Genomic DNA, 17,571 nt, shown 5'->3' with positions numbered 1-17,571 from the left:
ATGTCTGCAATGGGCATTGAGCCTGAGGTCTCATCTCTGGTACCCTAAAGGTCAGTATTCCTGCTTTAATAAAAAGGAAGGGGGGGACGACAACACTTAGAAACTTGAATGAGTGAGGATTTGAGCCCTATGTGTGGTAAGAAATTGATCTCTTGTTGACAGTTGCTGATGCTGGCTACATTAGAATTGGGGCATAAAGTGGCCAGCTTGCAAAAATGGGTTTTGTTCCTCTCACAGTACTGTTCATTTAAATTGTGCTGTTTGTAAAGTTGTTAAAATGGCTGTCCTTACACTAGCACCCGATTATTTTTTGACACTGATTCATGGCACCTGTTGCTGAAAGCATGTGTCAGTAAGAGTCAGTTTTCTAGTGTTGATGGGTACTCATTTCATTTTAGCGCCTTAACCATAGTACATTCTTCCTCAAGCTTAGATGAGGTTATATTCTGCATGCCTTCTCGGCTTCCTAAAACTCTCACAGAATGAGACTTCTAGTGTCTGAAATACTACAAATTGCACTGCTCTCTAATCTTTAATGGCTCTGGTAGCTTTGCAGGGCTAACAAAATAGTGGTCTAGTCTTAGTGTGTATCTAAATGTAATTACAAGCTTGGGTTGCACACTAGCTACGTTGTAGATTTGCTACAGAATTATCTTTGGTTTGTTTTATTTTTTTAAGTAGAAGTATGTTGTGGGTAGCACCTGACATGTATTTTTCTGTGTTCTAACTTGTCCCTATCTCCACAGGAATTACTGTACTTATAGAGAGAACCTGAATTACAATGGGGGACGACAGTGAGTGGATGAAACTGCCCATTGACCAGAAATGTGAACACAAGGTAGGAAATCTTGTCTTTGGGTTTGGCTTGCTGTATGTCTCCTGCTGCAGAGATTCTGTGGTACTCCTCTAAGTATACCATAGTTAGGTAATCCTGACAGCTGCACAGCATGTGTATAACAGATCTGAAACTGTATCAGTTCTACCCAAGCTAGAGGCTGAATAACATTTATTAAGCAGAATTTAGTAGCATGATAATCTGTATGGCGTAAGCTTGTGCACTGAAAGATCAGTGCAGTCATTCATGTGGAGAAATTACTCATCTGTAGCTGGAGCTATTGTTGGGCTCCCACCTAGTCATCAGTGGTGGTTATAGCTTATGAAGAGCAGTGGGGAAGACTGGCATCTCTCTATCCAGATCATTCTTGGCAGGACAAGAATGAATGTATTGTCCTGTTGCACGTTATTCATATAGTCATTGAAGAGAAATCTTGCACATGCCAGCTTACTGAGCATGCTTTCAACTACAATTGAGGAACTGTGCGAGATTGGTGAGTTAAGAGTGTGCTACCACAACATTTAAACATCTGTTTTCTGTTTCCAGCTGTGGAAAGCCAGATTAAATGGTTATGAAGAAGCCCTTAAGCTCTTCCAGAAGATAGATGATGAAAAGAGTCCTGAATGGTCCAAGTATCTTGGATTGATAAAGAAATTTGTGACAGACTCCAATGCAGTGGCTCAGTTGAAAGGACTGGAAGCAGCACTCGCTTATGTTGAAAATGCTCATGTAGCTGGGAAGTAAGTAGCCTTTTCTTGTTATGTAGGCTGTTATGACTGTTGAATGTGCCTTTCTGAGAAAGGCTGCAGATAAATTGTACAGTGGCTACTAACAATTCTGATCTTTACAGTTGAGAGCTGAACTTGCTTTCTGATTTAGAGAATTTGCCAATGGTAGGCTTTCCTTGTAGATGGCCTCCATGCACATATTAACTTGTCAGAAATTGCTTACAATGTTCAAAGAAACTATTAAAGGCAGTAGTAAAGATTTCTGAAATGGTAGAGAAAGTGAATCAGTAATTTGGTGGTGTAGGTGCTGTGAACTGAAATCCCTGTTCTTGTTTGACTAAAAGAGTCTATATGTACAGGGAGCCTTTTATTCCAGGGAGATATTTGTGTAATTCATCCATGAAATAAAATGTAGTTATGTTTATACAGTGTTGCATCCAACTTGACCCATATGAATCTTCATACCTGCCAATTTCTTCACAGGATGTTTTTCAGTATTTCACTGTTGTCTAACCCATGAAATAACCTGTACTCTGAGGGTGAAATAAAAACACCTAATGGGCTAGATCAGTGCTTTGGTCCACTGACTTTGTGACCTGATGAAATGAATAAAAGTCTTATTTAAAAAAAATAAACAAACCCAAAGGTTTGTTTAAAAACTTAACCTTCCAAAACCCTTGATTTAAAGTGGTAAAAATTATTCAGTTGATTGGAGGCTTTGAAATAGATGTGAAATTCTGTGGTGGGATTATACACCAATGCTGTATGTTAGTTAACTGTAACGTATACGATTCCAGGAAATGGCATTTATTTGTGGACCTTAACTAATGTATATTAATGAATACAGTTTTGAGAAAATGTCTACTATTCACTGTCTGGTGTAGTCCAGTGTTAGGAACATGTTAACTAGCACTCAGTCTGCAGGATTTCTTTTGATTAGACTAGAGGTTGAAGTAATCTCTTACAAAAAGTTATTACCTTCGAAGTTAACTTAGAATTTAGTCCCTATTATATGAGCACTTGTTGAGTTTTAATCCATGTTTGGGTGTTGTGTGTGCTTTTGTCTGTGAATAATGCTGTAGAACACATAATTCACTTAAATGTTCCAAAAGTAACACACTCTCATCTTTCAGGACAACAGGAGAAGTAGCATCTGGAGTTGTAAATAAAGTGTTCAATCAACCAAAAGCCAGAGCAAAAGAGCTGGGTCTAGATATATGTCTAATGTATATAGAAATTGAGAAAGGGGAGGCAGTACAAGAAGAATTACTAAAGGGTCTGGACAACAAAAACCCGAAAATCATAGTAGCATGTATAGAGACACTGAGGAAAGCACTAAGGTAAGCTTTTAGTTTTTAGTTCATGGTTTTGTGGGGGTTTTTTGTTTTTGTTTTTTTTTTTTTTTTCTTTTTCCCCCCTCTTTCCCTCACCCCCAACAGTATGTAGAGTTTAACTTGTTGCTGAAGTCTTTAGCAGGCCTTTGTTATTGTTGAATGGGATGTATCTTTTCTGAACTGATATTTTCTGACAACAACTGTTGAGAGCATCATGGGATTTGTTAGATGTGAGGGATGTCTTTTGTTGTACAAGCCTTGTCTGGATCACTTTCCTTCATAGCAACTGTTTACCAAACTTCCGTTTTCACTATGGACCTCTGAAAGAAGGGCAGGATTAGTGTGTCTTGTTGCAGACTGTGGAGCTTCTCTTCTGAATAGCTGAAATAAACTCACTGATGGGAAAACTGAACTGTAGTTTTTTTAAAAAAAACTCTTTTTTAAAAAACCACTGTTTTCCTCACTGATGTGAGCATCTTTAATTGGGTATATGGTGTGTGGTTTTGGAAGAAAAGAAAAAAGAAAAAACTCATTGCACAGTAAGTTTCCATTGTCCATATAATAATTTCTTTATTAAAAAGAAAAGCTGATAATGCTCCCTAAAAATCAAATCCAGTTTAATTAAGGTGAGGTAGTTGATTTCAAGATTAGATTTGGAACATATTTTTTTGTTCCACTTCAAGTATGTTTGCTGCCTTTGTGAGCTGAGTGAAAAATATTGGGGTTTTATCGAATTCGTATACTTGGTGTATATATAATTCACTGTCCATTAGATTTATTTTTTTTTTTAAAAGGAAACAGATAATTTTTGTATTAATTGACAAAACACTTTTCAGAGTAAAGTAGTTCATGTGAAAACTATATAATATAGATGCAGAGTGTCTTATGCTAGGTATTTTTAAGAGAACTTGCTGAGGCATATCTACAGATGGTCCTTGTTAAACTGATTGTTGCAGGCTTCTGTAATAGAAGTCAAAATAAAGTATTGGGCTTAGCACATTACCTATGCTTTGAAGTGAAACTGCTGTCCCACATTTAAGAATATATTTTAGCTATTTTAAATTGCTTTATCTAGTCAAATGTCCTTTTAAACAGTACAGCATAATTAGCCACCTGCATAACTTTCCTCAATATCTTTCAACTAACCACGCCTATAAAGTGTGCCACATCTGCCTTTTTTTTATGCAGTATTTTATTATCTTTGAGATGGCAAGATCAAATTCTTTTATGGAGCCCTGTTGACTTAACCTTTGTCTTCTGCTTCTGAGCTGTGTTGCTACCTAAGTTTGTCTTGTGCTTTGACAGGGTTTCTGCATTGATAATTAAATTTGTCTAGGTGGGTAGCTTGAGTGCATAACTAGTTTAGCTTCTGGTGGTTTTTATCTTGTGCTAAGGTTTCTGTTCTTTCTTGTGTTGTTATATGAATTAGATAATACTATATGATGAATTAAGTAAGAATAAGAGAATTTGCATGGGCACTTTTCCTAATATGCTCTTTTTTTGAGTCATGGTAGAAAAAAAAATCTTGGGCAACTCATTTGTTCATATTCTGCATTTAAATTGTGTTGTTTCTGAGACTGGAGCCTCTTTTGCAGGTTTTAATACTTTTTATTTCTCAAAGTGGGCTTGGCAATAAAATGTTTAGCACTAGAATTTTTAGAAAGTGAGACGTGAGTTTTGGTTCTTGAGCACCCATTTTTACTAGCTTTTTCATGTGGTACTTGATTGGAAAGAAACAGAAGAAAAAGTGTTTGGTGGAAAGGTTAATTCAGAATTCTCAAGGAAGAGAAATGCTTCTGAATCAAAAAAATTTATGGCTTTTGAGGTGATTTAGATATGATGCTTTAAGAACTGTAGCAGTTTACTGTGAGTATGAAAAGAAAGGTCTTGTGTTCTCATTCAGTAGTGATTGGAAAAGGAAGTTTAGTGTTTTAAGTTCAACAACATGTAGAATCTGCTGATAGGGAAGGGTGACTGGCTGGGGAAACTTGGTTCATGTGTCCTTTCAGCAGCACATATTTCAACACATGTGTTTTCTGTGAAGATGACCCAGGCTCACTATAATTATCTGGTCCAACAAGGAGAAAAGTGACTAATGCTTTTACTGCAGTTTGCCTCCAAGGATAGACAAAGGAGACTCTATTCTGATTTAAAAAAAAAAAAAAAAAGTAGGTCATACAAATTTTGATCTAAGGACACTCTTTTTCTTTTTCTCTTTTTTTCTTTTTTCTCCCCCTGGCAAAGGAACAGATTTGCAGCAGATTGGATTAAGTGCTTTGAAGTAACTTCAGAGGCCTGATTTTGTAATTCCAAGCTGGGCGGGGAGGGTAATTATGATAGGGCAAATATTCTTTAAATTTTACAGTAGCTTAGAAGCTTCAAAAAATAATAGCTATATTAATGATTTGGGTAAATGACACAATCCCTAAAGGTGTACTGGAAGCATTTAATAGATTGTAAAAAAAAAAAAAAAAAAACCCGAAACAAAACAAAAAAACAACAAAAAAAACCCACAACCAGTTATTTGTGGATTACTCTCTGGTTCCTATGTGGATACTGATGCTATTCCATGTTTTAACTTTCAGTGAATTTGGTTCAAAAATTATCTCACTGAAGCCAATCATTAAAGTATTGCCAAAACTTTTTGAGTCTCGGGAAAAGGCTGTTCGAGATGAAGCCAAACTCCTTGCTGTGGAGATCTACCGTTGGATAAGGGATGCTCTGAGACCTCCATTGCAGAACATAAATTCTGTTCAGGTAGGCAGAAAGTAGTTCTGTATCCAAACACTTGAGAAAACACTTCTGTGCTCATCCTCCCTGATCCTGTGGTGTTGGGCATTCTTAAAGTCAAAGCTGGAATTTTTCAGTAACAGCAATGTTATTTTTTAGCTTCCTGTAACTTTACCTAAAATGTTAGTCCCTCTTTGTTATTTGTAAAGAAATTGTGACAATGTTTTATTGCTCTGAATATATGTGAAGTTGGGGGGGGGAAGCATCACATTGAAACTGAGGAGGGGATTTGAGAAGTAGAATGGTATTTTTTGGGAGACCTAACCTAAGGGCTAATGGTTACCCTTATGAAAGAACTCTGCACTGAAAGTCTTCAAGTTGACCATTTTCCTTCTAAGTTTTCTTTTTTCTTTTTTCCTGAAGTTTTTTCCTCTACACAGCCCTTCAGACTTGTTCTGGTGGTGCTCAGGATGTGACTGTTCCTCTTCAGGAAGTGACATTACATTATGATGGATAACTATGCTATTGGATATGGAACATGCCAGTATTTTAAAACTTTATAAATTAGTTATGCATCTTTCCTTCCTACCCACTTGAGTTAATTGTATTCAGGTGGAAAGCAGTCACATGCTGGAAAAAGGCATGGTTTAAAAAAACCCTAACTGTCTCATCAAACATAGCTGAACATGTTTGTTTTGTCTTAGTTTTAGTGTGTAACAATAGCATGGCTGTAACAAAAAGATTTTCCTTCATGCCCAGCCATTTTTATTTTAAAGCTTCTGCAGAGGGGACACACTGTTCTGACTGTTCTACAGTTTGTTCTTATGTAAATACTTTGCATTGATATTGTTGTTGAGGATATACTTGGTCAAAAGCTCCTGAACAGTGAATGTGAAGGGCAAGTCCCTTCTTTGGTGGCAGAAAAAAGAAATTGAAGGGTAGTGCTATTGGCTTTGAAATGGGAAAACTCCACGGCTCTCCATGAAGTGTTACTTGTCTTGGGGTATGTGCAAAATGTCTCTGATAGGATGATTCTTTTCTCTTTTGGCAGCTAAAAGAACTGGAAGAAGAATGGGTCAAAGTGTCATCAGTTGCTCCTAAGCAGACCAGGTTCCTGCGTTCCCAACAGGAGCTGAAAGCAAAATTTGAGCAGCAGCAGGCAGTTGGGGGAGATGCAGATGGAGGTAAATTGTTTAATCTCTGAACTCCATTGGAAAGTGTATCACTGGTATGTTATTTGTGAAGGACTGCATTAAATTGTAAAGGTGCTTTTACTCAAACTGGTGCAAAACGTGGGGTGGAGTACACAACAAGAAAACACAGCTGGGGCAAAAACGTTATATGAAAGAGTATCTGTCCTTTGGACTAGCAAAATCACAACTGGTGATAGTACTTTTTAAAAAACGAGCCTTAGGTGGTGCTGTAGTCAAAACTTCATCTGTCACTCTGCTTATATTTTTCTCTCTTCTTTCTGGTTGCAGGAGGTGATGATGAGGAAGAGGCGGTACCACAAGTAGATGCATATGAGTTGCTTGAAGCTGTAGAAATTCTTTCCAAGCTTCCCAAAGACTTCTATGAGAAAATAGTAAGTATGAACTTAAATACTACTAGTTAATTCTATGACATGTGGAGCTAATCAGTCTTAAGACTTACTGGCGTTCTGCAATGTATGCTTTACTGCTATGTGGATAATAACAGACTATTGCAAGTAAAATATAGACTATGGTAAAGAAGTCTCAAATTTGGTGTACCAACAAGAAAGCTGTAATTTTAAGAAGCTGAGATATATCCTGGGAAAGGACTGCATTTCATATTTCATTGCAATTATTGATGTTGAACTGTGGGGAGACTTTGGCTTTCTTAGGATAGAATTAAGTTTTAAAATCGATGATTTGTGGCAAGCATGCTTCTCTAGAACTGTTTGCATTTATAAATGAATGTAAATTATTTGCTATGCAGGAAGCAAAAAAGTGGCAAGAAAGGAAAGAAGCTCTAGAAGCTGTTGAACTGCTGGTGAAAAATCCCAAATTAGAATCGGGAGACTATGCAGACTTGGTGAAAGTTCTCAAAAAGGTAATAAATAAAACCCAGAGTGCACATATGGTTTCATATCTTATTGTAGTTTATTTGTATTATACTTTAAAAGTTACGGTTGAGATAATACTCAGGAGCAGAAAATTATTAGCTGGAACAGTGGTGGAAATAACCCAATCTGTGGCCCACTGACTGTTGTAAGAAATTCTTCCAAGTCTCTGAAACTTGGATTTTCAGTCTTTAACATTGGGGTTTTGGGGGGGGGGGGGTTGTTTGTTTTTTTTCCTCTTCAGGTTGTTGGAAAGGATACAAATGTTATGTTAGTTGCTTTGGCTGCCAAATGCCTTGCTGGACTAGCTACTGGCCTCCGAAAGAAATTTGGACAGTATGCAGGGCATGTAAGTAAGAGTATGTACTTTTTTTCTGTTTTTATTGATGCTGGACACCTTTTCTTTTTTTTTCTTTTTCTTTTTTTCTTCCCTTCCTCTTCCCCTTCCCTTGTCAAACCTTGGTATTTATCAAAGGTATTCTTTGTACCATTATGAATGCTTGCCTACCCCTTAATGGAGCAAGCAGTGAAATATCTGCCAAGATCTCTTGCAGTTTAAGGTTAAAATGCCCTTTTTTATTCACATTCAGCAACATGAAGCTTACTATTGCAATAAATCTTCTGTACTAAGACAATTCTGAATTACTGTGCCATGAAATGAACTTTATTTACATTACCTTATCCTGGAGATATACCCACAGAAATGCATTTGTAGGCCACAGTGAGGAAAAAAAAAAAAAAAGCTCCTGAACCTGAATTCTACTTAGCAGCTCCATGATGTATGTTTTAGGTTGGTTGGGTGTTTTTGAATGTTGGGGGAGGGTTGGTGGTGGGTTTTTTGTTTGTTGTCTGGGTTTTGTGGGGTTTTTGTCTGCTTTAAATAGCCAAACTACTGAGATACTTGGTATCAAAATGTTCTGGTGATCTAGTTTAATGCTCCTCTCTGTTCTCCTTTGCTACTCTTGCCAACAGCTAGTATCAGGGAATGCAGGGAAGCTTAACCAGTCTCTGGAAAGAAAAGGGAGCTTTTAATTAGTTGTAGTTATCTCACTTGTTTCTCATGTCTCTGTTGCTGTGTTCTTTAAGCTGCTCAGTCAGATTTTTCTTGTGATAAGTAAGAGCGATGGGGCTAGAGCTTAGACATAGAAAGAACTGATGTGTCTGGCTGCTGGTAGTGTTATATTTTGTGATGAATTGGAAAGTTACTGACTCTCTCTGCTTCAGAAACATTCAAGTCTCCTGAACTCTGAACAGCAGTTTGAACAAAGTCTCTTTCGTTCTGAAAGCCGTCTGTAGTTGTAAGAAGTATTCTTGCATCTGTTTACACTTGATTTGTGTTTTTAAAGGTTAACCCTCATAGCTACAGAGTTAGTATTGAAAAAGCCAAGCTTCTGAAATACGGGTATAGCTCCATGGCTGCCAAGCAAATGGTGTTGAGAAGATGACTTTTTCAGCGCTGTAATGGCAGCTATGAATTGCATAATTTCAGCACTCATCTTACCAGTTCACATGATTTGTTTGCTGGACTTATTTACTAGTGAGGAAGATGTAGACTTCTGTGAGCGAGCATTTGAAGTGTTATAAAACAGAACTCTTGCTAGAATTGTGGGATTACTATAAACTATATTAGTTAAATGTAGGATTGCAATGTTGTAGTCTGTGTTAAAACAAGAGTGATGAAATCAAGCATGGAACCATGCTACTCACTGTAATTGAGTGCATGTGGCCCAACTTCACTTCTGTTGACTGCCTTTGGAGCCCTGGACTGACTTTTCCTTCCCTCCCTCTCTCACATAGATACAGCTTCTAACTTCCATGTTAAAAAAATATTAATTCTAGCTGTCAGTGTTTTCTAAAACAGAGACTTAATGATTTTGAATATCTCCTTCCTATGACTTTTTTCTCTGTAGGGTTTAGGGACATCTAGCTCCTGCAGTAGCATGTATGAGGGTCTTTATGGTGCTATTCTGTATTAATTGAAGGTTGGGGGTTTTTTTTAGTGCTAGAGTCTTTGTGAACAGGGAATTTATAAGTTGCAGCCCAGAAAAGGATACCAGCTGAGCCTAGGTCACTGTGTGTCACAAGTGGTTGAGGTCTCACAGCTTCTGAATAGAAAACATTATCTGTGGAAAATCTACTTTGTATTATGCAAGAGCTTATAACTTCTGTAAGGCATCAGACCACTTCCAAACTATGAACTGCATTATGTTTATGAAAATATTGAAAATAGTCTGCTTCCCGTAGTTAAAACCTTTGCATGTGTCTAGCTCACTGACAAAAGTTCTTACTGTTACAGAGGCCATACTTAAATGGAGCTGCTAGTATTACTGGCATGTGAGTGTCTGCTGATTGGTTGGGGGGTTGTTTTCCCCCCTTTATTTATCTATTTTATTTTTCAGCAGTGACTGACCAAGCAGCTAGATTGGGTACAAATTGCTGCGAAATTCCAGTATGGCATAGTTTAATGTCAGGTGTGCTTTGTTCAAGGTGATAGATCTGAAAAATATTGCTCCAGGAAGGACTCAGGTTGCTTTAGAACCATGGTCTTGTCAGCTGTGGGTTAAATGAAGGCTTCTTAATGAGCCGTGCTGAGTGCTGTCAGGAAGGTGGGAAAGATTGGACAGGTTATATACCTTCTTGGTTCTTATAGTACAATTTCACAGCACTGAGTGCTGTGAAATTGTTTAATTTCCATTCTACTGCTTTGTGTTCCAGACCAGTAGAGCCAGAGTATTCATCTGCAATTATGTGAACTTGTATATCTGCCTTTTGTTTAGCTTTGTTATGGAATTGCTCAAAAATCTGTATTTGATAGATTGACTGGAATGAATTTAATATTGGACATTGGCTAGAATAAACTGGTTCATACAGCTGTTGTGTACCCCTGGAGGGGGCAGCAGTGATGTTTGCCTTATTTGCTTCTCTGTGAAATACTAGGGAGCAGACTATCAGGCTTTCCAGTTGTAGTAGTGAAGAGTGGATTGACTTTTTGGGTTTTTTTCACTTTTCCACAGGTTGTTCCAACAATCCTGGAGAAATTTAAAGAGAAGAAGCCTCAGGTAGTGCAGGCACTGCAGGAGGCCATTGATGCAATCTTTCTAACAGTAAGTAAGAGTGACAGTTTTCCCATTGTCTGAGAATTGGTCTCTGATTTTGATTTGCTTTTCTCTTACTTTACCGAAACTAATGACTTCTTTATCCAACACTGTAGACCACATTGCAGAACATAAGTGAAGATGTATTGGCAGTGATGGACAACAAAAACCCAACAATTAAGCAACAAACATCCCTTTTTATTGCAAGAAGCTTCCGTCACTGCACACCTTCTACTCTGCCAAAAAGCCTGTTAAAACCTTTCTGTGCTGCACTTCTAAAGGTAAAGCAGGAGGAGTTGGTACTTCTCTGGCGTTGACTTGAGCGCTGTTGTTGTGAAGTGTTGAATAGTTTTGGGAGAAAGACCTTTCTGGTAGTGTAAGAACTAAAGAGTTCTTGTGTGCTATGTAGCTATCAGAGTCCGTTTTGACTGATACCAAACTTGAAGATGACTGTCAGTCATGGGAACAGTTTAGTCTTCTTTTTCTTAGCTTCTCTGAAACTTGAAGACTTACCAAGTTTATAATAGATTAAGACAGTGATTTACAACTTAAATTTCTGGGCACTGTGCCACTTGCTTCTTGCAGACATCTCTAGCAAGCTTCTGTTGGAATGTTATATATCATTTACCATGAATAAAAGAACCATCATTGATTCATACACTGCAATTACACTAGAGCATTTATCAGTGTCAACAATAACGATGTATACTTTTTTTCTCATTGCAAAATAGCCCTTTCCTTGTTATGGGAAATATGCCTGGCTTCAAAAATGGAGATTTGAACAGGGTTGCAGAACTTCAGACTCCTTGCAAACTTTCATGGTGTTGCAGTATCTATTAAAGCATGAATGTTTACCACTTTCTTGCTGTGTGAAAGAGCCAAAGATGGGAAACTGGCTATATCTGAGAAACAGTAGGCTTGATCAGTACATAGGAAAACAGAAGTGAAAAACAACCTTTTTCTTTCTGCAGTGGAATATTAAGGATTATTCTGTAGTAGATGCAGATTTTTAAAAAAGGGGAGGGGATTTATACAGAAGATGGATTTAAGAATCTGTTTAGATATGAGCTGCAAGTCATATGATACAAGTTGTCTTTCTCTGCAGCATATCAATGATTCTGCTCCTGAAGTAAGAGATGCTGGATTTGAAGCATTAGGCACTGCCTTGAAAGTGGCTGGAGAGAAAGCTGTAAATCCTTTTCTAGCAGATGTAGACAAACTAAAGCTTGATCGGGTGAGTTTATAATCATAAATGTAAAAAATGCTCCATTTTTCCATTGAAGATGCGTCTTAGGCTAGAGAAGACTAAAGAGGATGCTTTAGCTAATGACTTTCAGCACAGATTTTTGAAAATTTATTTTTTACTTTAACGTTACTGTTGTTGCAGGGAATCTGAAAATCTTTTCATTTCTTGCTTTAGATTATCAAGCATTTTTTTTTACTTCCACTACCTAAAATGCATTAGTATGTTAACATTGCACTACGTCATTCTTATGTAAAGTATCTGTTTGTCTTCGAGGCTGTATTATCTATGAGGTGGGTTGTAAGGCTTGGGGTTGGTTTTTTTTGTTTTGGTTTGGGTTTTTGTTTGGTTTTTTTGTTGTTGGTTGTATGTGGGGTTTTGTTTTTGAACACTTTCTCTGTTTGAAACGAAGTTTAGGGTTTTAGGTCACAACCACATGGTCTAATGCTATATTACTAGACAGGATTTGGTATCAAAGACTTACAGACTCACAAACAACAAAGTTTTTATGGTTTTGCATAAGCTGACAGGTTTGTTGTCTGATGATTTTATAATATAGATGCTCTAAAGACTAATTCTTAGCATCTTAAAAGTATCGGGGGGGTGTCAATGCTTTCTATGTATATAAATGCACTTCACTTTGAAGTAGGAAAATTATTCTAGTAATATAGTGATGGCTGATGGCATTGACTAGTTAACATTACTACCATAAGGAACACAGGATAACAAAATTTTGTGAAGTAAACAACTTAAACTCTTAACGTTTTTTCCAGAGTAGGCAAGTTTGAGCCACTGCTGTTGAAAGGACACTATATATCCAATTGTGGTAGCTACATAGCTTTTTTTTCCTCCTCTTTTTTTTTTTTTTTTTTTTTAAACTTCTCAGATTAAAGAGTGTGCTGAGAAGGTAGAACTGGTTTATGGTAAAAAGACAGGAGGAACTGCTGAGAAAAAAGAAGGCAAGCCTATTACTGGAAAGACCCCTGCTCTCTCAGGGGCTGGTGGAGATAAAGAAACAAAAGATGCAGCGACCAAACCAGGACTGCTAAAAAAAGCACCTGCTGTGAAGGTAAGAGATTGCTAAGAGATTGTCTGGCAATCACAGTTGTCTGTGATTGCATTGAATAGTTATTGAAGATCAAAGGTGGCCTGTTGAACATCTTCCACTGAGGAATCGCTGTCCTTCTGTAGGAGTAGGTGAGCCCAACAGCAAAAAGAATCTGGGACTTTCCAAGAACATGCTGGATGAAATCTCAGTTTTTAATGATACAAACTGTCTTGTCACTTACATCTTAATACCAGATTTTTATATTGAAATAGTGATAGACCACTGGAGGCATTCAGAGGAGCCTCAGATGTTGTAATGTTAATGTGCTCTGTGTTGATATAGTAATATTTGGCTGAAGTCAATGTCTCTTATAACTAGCAAGGTTACTACTTAAGTGAGTATTCTGTTCAGTGTTGGTTTTAGTTTGTGACCATAAATAATTTGAACCATTAGCCTGTATTACTTTAAAATGACTATTTGGATTTTAAAAATTGACCTAAGTAGCACTGTAGATGGTCATTATAATACCCTGCTTATTTCTTCAGGTAGGAAACCTGGAAGTGAGTAGCAGAATGGATCATATTTTTTCAAAATCTCTTGATACTGTGGTAGCCTGGAAATGACACACCAGTCACAAGTTTAATATCTAATCAGCATCCATAGGAGAACATATAGATGAATTCATTATTTCCTGAACCTTCACAAATACATACATTCTTTCCCTTTTCATCTTTCATTGTTCTATGTCCCTGTTACTGTACGTGTTTTATAAAACCTTATAGTCTGAAAGCAACATATGAATTAAATAAGCTCTAGCTTTCTTTGCCTGCGGCTGTTATGGTACTAGAGAGGTATGTCTTTTTTGACATTAAAATGTAGAAGTGTGGAAAAACAGCAGTTCTTTTGGTATCTGATGAACTAGAGACCTGTTTGATCTTGGCTAACTTGTCCATTTCCTTTCTAGTCTGGGGGCCCACCCAAGAAAGGCAAACCAGCTGCAGCTGCAGGTATGGGAGGTGCTGGGGCTAAAGGCAAGAAGGGTCCCGAGACCAAAGAAATATTTGAATCGGAGCTCTCGGTGAGTATTCTGCTGTTCTCTGAAATGTGAAGTCCTCTGTATAAGTAGCTTTGGTTAATCAGTTCTTCAGCTACTACAGAACTTTTCACTGAAGTTGGGGGTTTTTTTGTTAGGACAAGGGGAAGCAATACGTTTAAATAAATGGAATTCATAACTGGTAAAACGGATGTTTGATATATTGTGGTAAACACACCTGTTCTTCAGGTTGTTTTTGGTACCAGGTCATATAAGACAGTAAACAATAAATCATGCTCATATAATAGGGTATATCACATCATCCCTGAACTAGGACCAGATGAAAAAAGTAATGATATGACTAATTTATATGTAATTTAGGATGCATGATTTGCTGAAGGTGTCTGGTATTAAAAGCCTTGAGAATACAGTATTCGGGAGTTTACATTGAAATCTGAAGTAGAGTACAGTAATAATTAAATGAACTAATGCAAGTTTATTTTGTGCTGTTCGTACGTATTAAGTTACATTTCAAAAATATGATTGAATTCTGCATGTTAATTGAGCATCTACTTATCTCCTTGGTGGGGAACTGGGTAGACTAAGCTATCTGTCGGTCAAATAGTAACAAAAAGCTATTAAAGTTTTGCTAGATGTATCTAAGTTTTTTGGACTGTCAGGTATCTTTAGAGTGTTGCTTAGAATGAATACTTTCTGTTATGTATCCAGTTTATATTGCTAGTTATACAGTGGAAAATGAGTATGCACTTCCTGAAGGTGATACAGACACCAGTGAAACAAGGGAAGTTTTTATCATTTTTCATATACTAAATAATTTTAATTCTTCTTTTTGCTAAAATGGATGCAGAAGATACGTCTTCTCCTGTCCACCCTTATCAACTACTGATTCATTGCTGTGAATGTTTATTCAGACTTCACACAAAATTATCTTGCAAATTTTAGGTTACCTCTGCTTGATTCTGTAAGTAGATAGTGGCTACTCAGGATTATTTTTGACTGTCTGCACAATTTACCATACTTTTCAGGGATTGCTTTTCTGTTGCAGTACAGCTTAGCAGCTTCCTAATTCATAAGGCCCCTAAACTATAATCTGTATAAAAACTTCCAATTTACAACAGAAATCTTCTCATATTTTGTAAATGCACCACAGTGCAAGGGTCATTCCAGTATATTACCTGTCCTTAAGGCTGCTGCCCCCCTCTTGAAGGGATACAGTGGGGTGTTAACCTTGTTCTGATCTGTCTGCAGATAGAAGTGTGTGAAGAGAAAGCTGCTGCTGTCCTTCCAGCTTCTTGTATCCAGCAGTTGGACAGTGGTAACTGGAAAGAGAGGCTTGCCTGCATGGAGGAGTTTCAGAAGGTAAGTTTGTAGCAGTTGATAAGAAGAGAGGCAAGCAGGGAAAGAGAAAAGCTGTAATTTCTTCAGCTTTTTAGGCCTGGTAACTTTTAAAAGACATACCAGTAGTAGTGATATGTCAGCACTTCAGATGGATTAAACAATACTTGCAAAAGACAAGCGGCTTATGGTTTAAATTAGTTCTTATTCCATAACAGTAGTGGAGTAAGTCGTTCAGTTTAATGTAGACAGATAGTTATGCTTTTGTCAAAAATATTTGTATTGTGGATTGAGGATGCATAGAGGTCTCTTCAAAACACTAAGTAATTCTAAAGCTTATTTTCAAAGATAACTAGGTTTAAACAAAGTTTTGCAATGACTGGGCAAAACCACTTGCAAGCAAGTCCCTGCTGATTGAATGTTAGGCAGCAGTTGATTATAATACTAAAATTTCAATTGGCAAATAGTTGATGTTTGAACCCTTATACAATACTAGCAGTCTTCACAGCTGGTGGCGAGTGCTTCGTGTAGTCACAAACAAAAAAAGCATCATGTGTCACTCAAATGTGAAGCCTGGCTTTCTTCACATGGTTTCAGTCGTAAGACCTTAGAGAGTTCATATTCAAAAAGGCATCAACTGTAGATGCACAAATAGTTCATACTGCTACACCATTACAGTTGTGACTGAGTTGTAATATTTTAGTGGAAAAGATGGCTAACTTAAGTTATGAAACAGTGACTGCTGCACTGAAATGCTGCTGCAGAAACCAGCTTTACTCAAATGTAAAGATGTTAGTGCAATGGATAAGCCTAACAACAAGTAAAAACAGTATTTTAAATTATATTTGGTTAATCTCTGCTGTGTAGTCAGCATTCCAGTTTGAAAGGTTGTCATAGTTTAACCCCAGCTGGCAATTAAGCACCCCACAGCTGCTTGCTTGCTCCCCACCCCTGTGGGATGGGGCAGAGAATTGGGGGAGAGGAAGTAAAAATAGTGAGTTGAGATAAAGATAGTTTAATAGGACAGAAAAGGAAGGGAAAATAATAATAATAGAATGTACAAAACAAGTGATGCACAACATAATTGCTCACCACCTGCTGACCAATGCCCAGCCAATCCCTGAGCCATGGTGCCTCCTGGCCAACTCCCCCCAGTTTATATACTGGGCATGACATAATATGGTATGGAATACCCCTTTGGCTCGTTTGGGTCAGCTGTCCTGGCTGTGCCCCCTCCCAGCTTCTTGTGCACTCCCAGCCTCTGCTGGCAGGGCAGTATGAGAAACTGAAAAGTCCTTGACTTTGTATAAACACTGCTTAGCAATGACTAAAACATCAATGTGTTATCAATGTTATTCTCATCCTAAGTCCAAAACACAGCACTATACCAGCTATTAGGAAGAAAATTGACTTTATTTCAGCAGAAATCAGGACAAAGGTGCACAGTATACTTCATCTTAAAAGAAAAAAAAAAGGGGGGGGGGGGGAAGAGAAAGGTAGCTTGGGGTTTTTTTTTAGTTAAGTGTTAAATTCCCAGGGCTGGAATGGGCAATAGTGGTTGTAAGGACACTTGTTAAAGAACATACAAAGCGTAGCGATGTGAATGCTGTAGTTTAAATGTTGGCTCCATACCTGTAAAATGGACTCCTTGTAGAAGTGGGTCTTGTAGTAAGGCTCTTCAGGTAAATTCTTATGCTGAGAATTTCTGCAACTTAGTTCGGTAGTAAGAAAATATTTACAGGACAGTTGAGGTAACTTCTGGTTGTGTTACAGGTTTTATATCACTTGTGACCCACTGGCTAACTTAATGTTTATCCTTTAGGCTGTTGAGCTTATGGAGAGAAATGAAATGCCTTGCCAAGCTCTAGTAAGAATGCTGGCCAAGAAACCTGGTTGGAAGGAAACAAATTTTCAGGTAATACACTATCCTTCAGTAGCTAACAGTCCATTTTTGTTACTTAATGTAAGGCATGTGTCCAACTAAAAGGCGGTAGGTGCATATATGTCATTGATGACAGTCCTAGCACTGTGACCACAGTTGTATCTGTAGATAATGAGAATATAAACTTTGAAATTAGGTTTTATT

The 17,571-nt window shown here is 37.5% G+C and overlaps 1 protein-coding gene across 5 annotated transcripts in view; it reads left to right on the top strand.

Annotated features, from left to right (window-relative positions):
- The window catches only part of CKAP5 (cytoskeleton associated protein 5), a 55,058-nt gene that overhangs the window by 9,908 nt on the left and 27,579 nt on the right, over positions 1-17,571 (top strand). For all 5 annotated transcript variants that reach the window (XM_030003661.2, XM_030003610.2, XM_030003651.1 and 2 more), the window contains exons 2-16: positions 747-838; positions 1,382-1,575; positions 2,697-2,903; positions 5,483-5,654; positions 6,679-6,811; positions 7,109-7,212; positions 7,587-7,700; positions 7,955-8,059; positions 10,725-10,814; positions 10,922-11,086; positions 11,911-12,039; positions 12,935-13,117; positions 14,061-14,174; positions 15,399-15,509; positions 17,308-17,400. In XM_030003661.2, the coding sequence (XP_029859521.1) occupies positions 782-838; positions 1,382-1,575; positions 2,697-2,903; positions 5,483-5,654; positions 6,679-6,811; positions 7,109-7,212; positions 7,587-7,700; positions 7,955-8,059; positions 10,725-10,814; positions 10,922-11,086; positions 11,911-12,039; positions 12,935-13,117; positions 14,061-14,174; positions 15,399-15,509; positions 17,308-17,400 (1,971 nt within the window). In that variant the 5' untranslated portion in view covers positions 747-781. The remainder of the gene's footprint in view (positions 1-746; positions 839-1,381; positions 1,576-2,696; positions 2,904-5,482; positions 5,655-6,678; positions 6,812-7,108; positions 7,213-7,586; positions 7,701-7,954; positions 8,060-10,724; positions 10,815-10,921; positions 11,087-11,910; positions 12,040-12,934; positions 13,118-14,060; positions 14,175-15,398; positions 15,510-17,307; positions 17,401-17,571) is intronic.

Source organism: Aquila chrysaetos, chromosome 2, assembly GCF_900496995.4.
Source record: "Aquila chrysaetos chrysaetos chromosome 2, bAquChr1.4, whole genome shotgun sequence".
In the NCBI taxonomy this organism is placed as follows: Eukaryota; Metazoa; Chordata; class Aves; order Accipitriformes; family Accipitridae; genus Aquila; species Aquila chrysaetos.
This window is presented reverse-complemented; position numbering and strand designations above follow the sequence as displayed.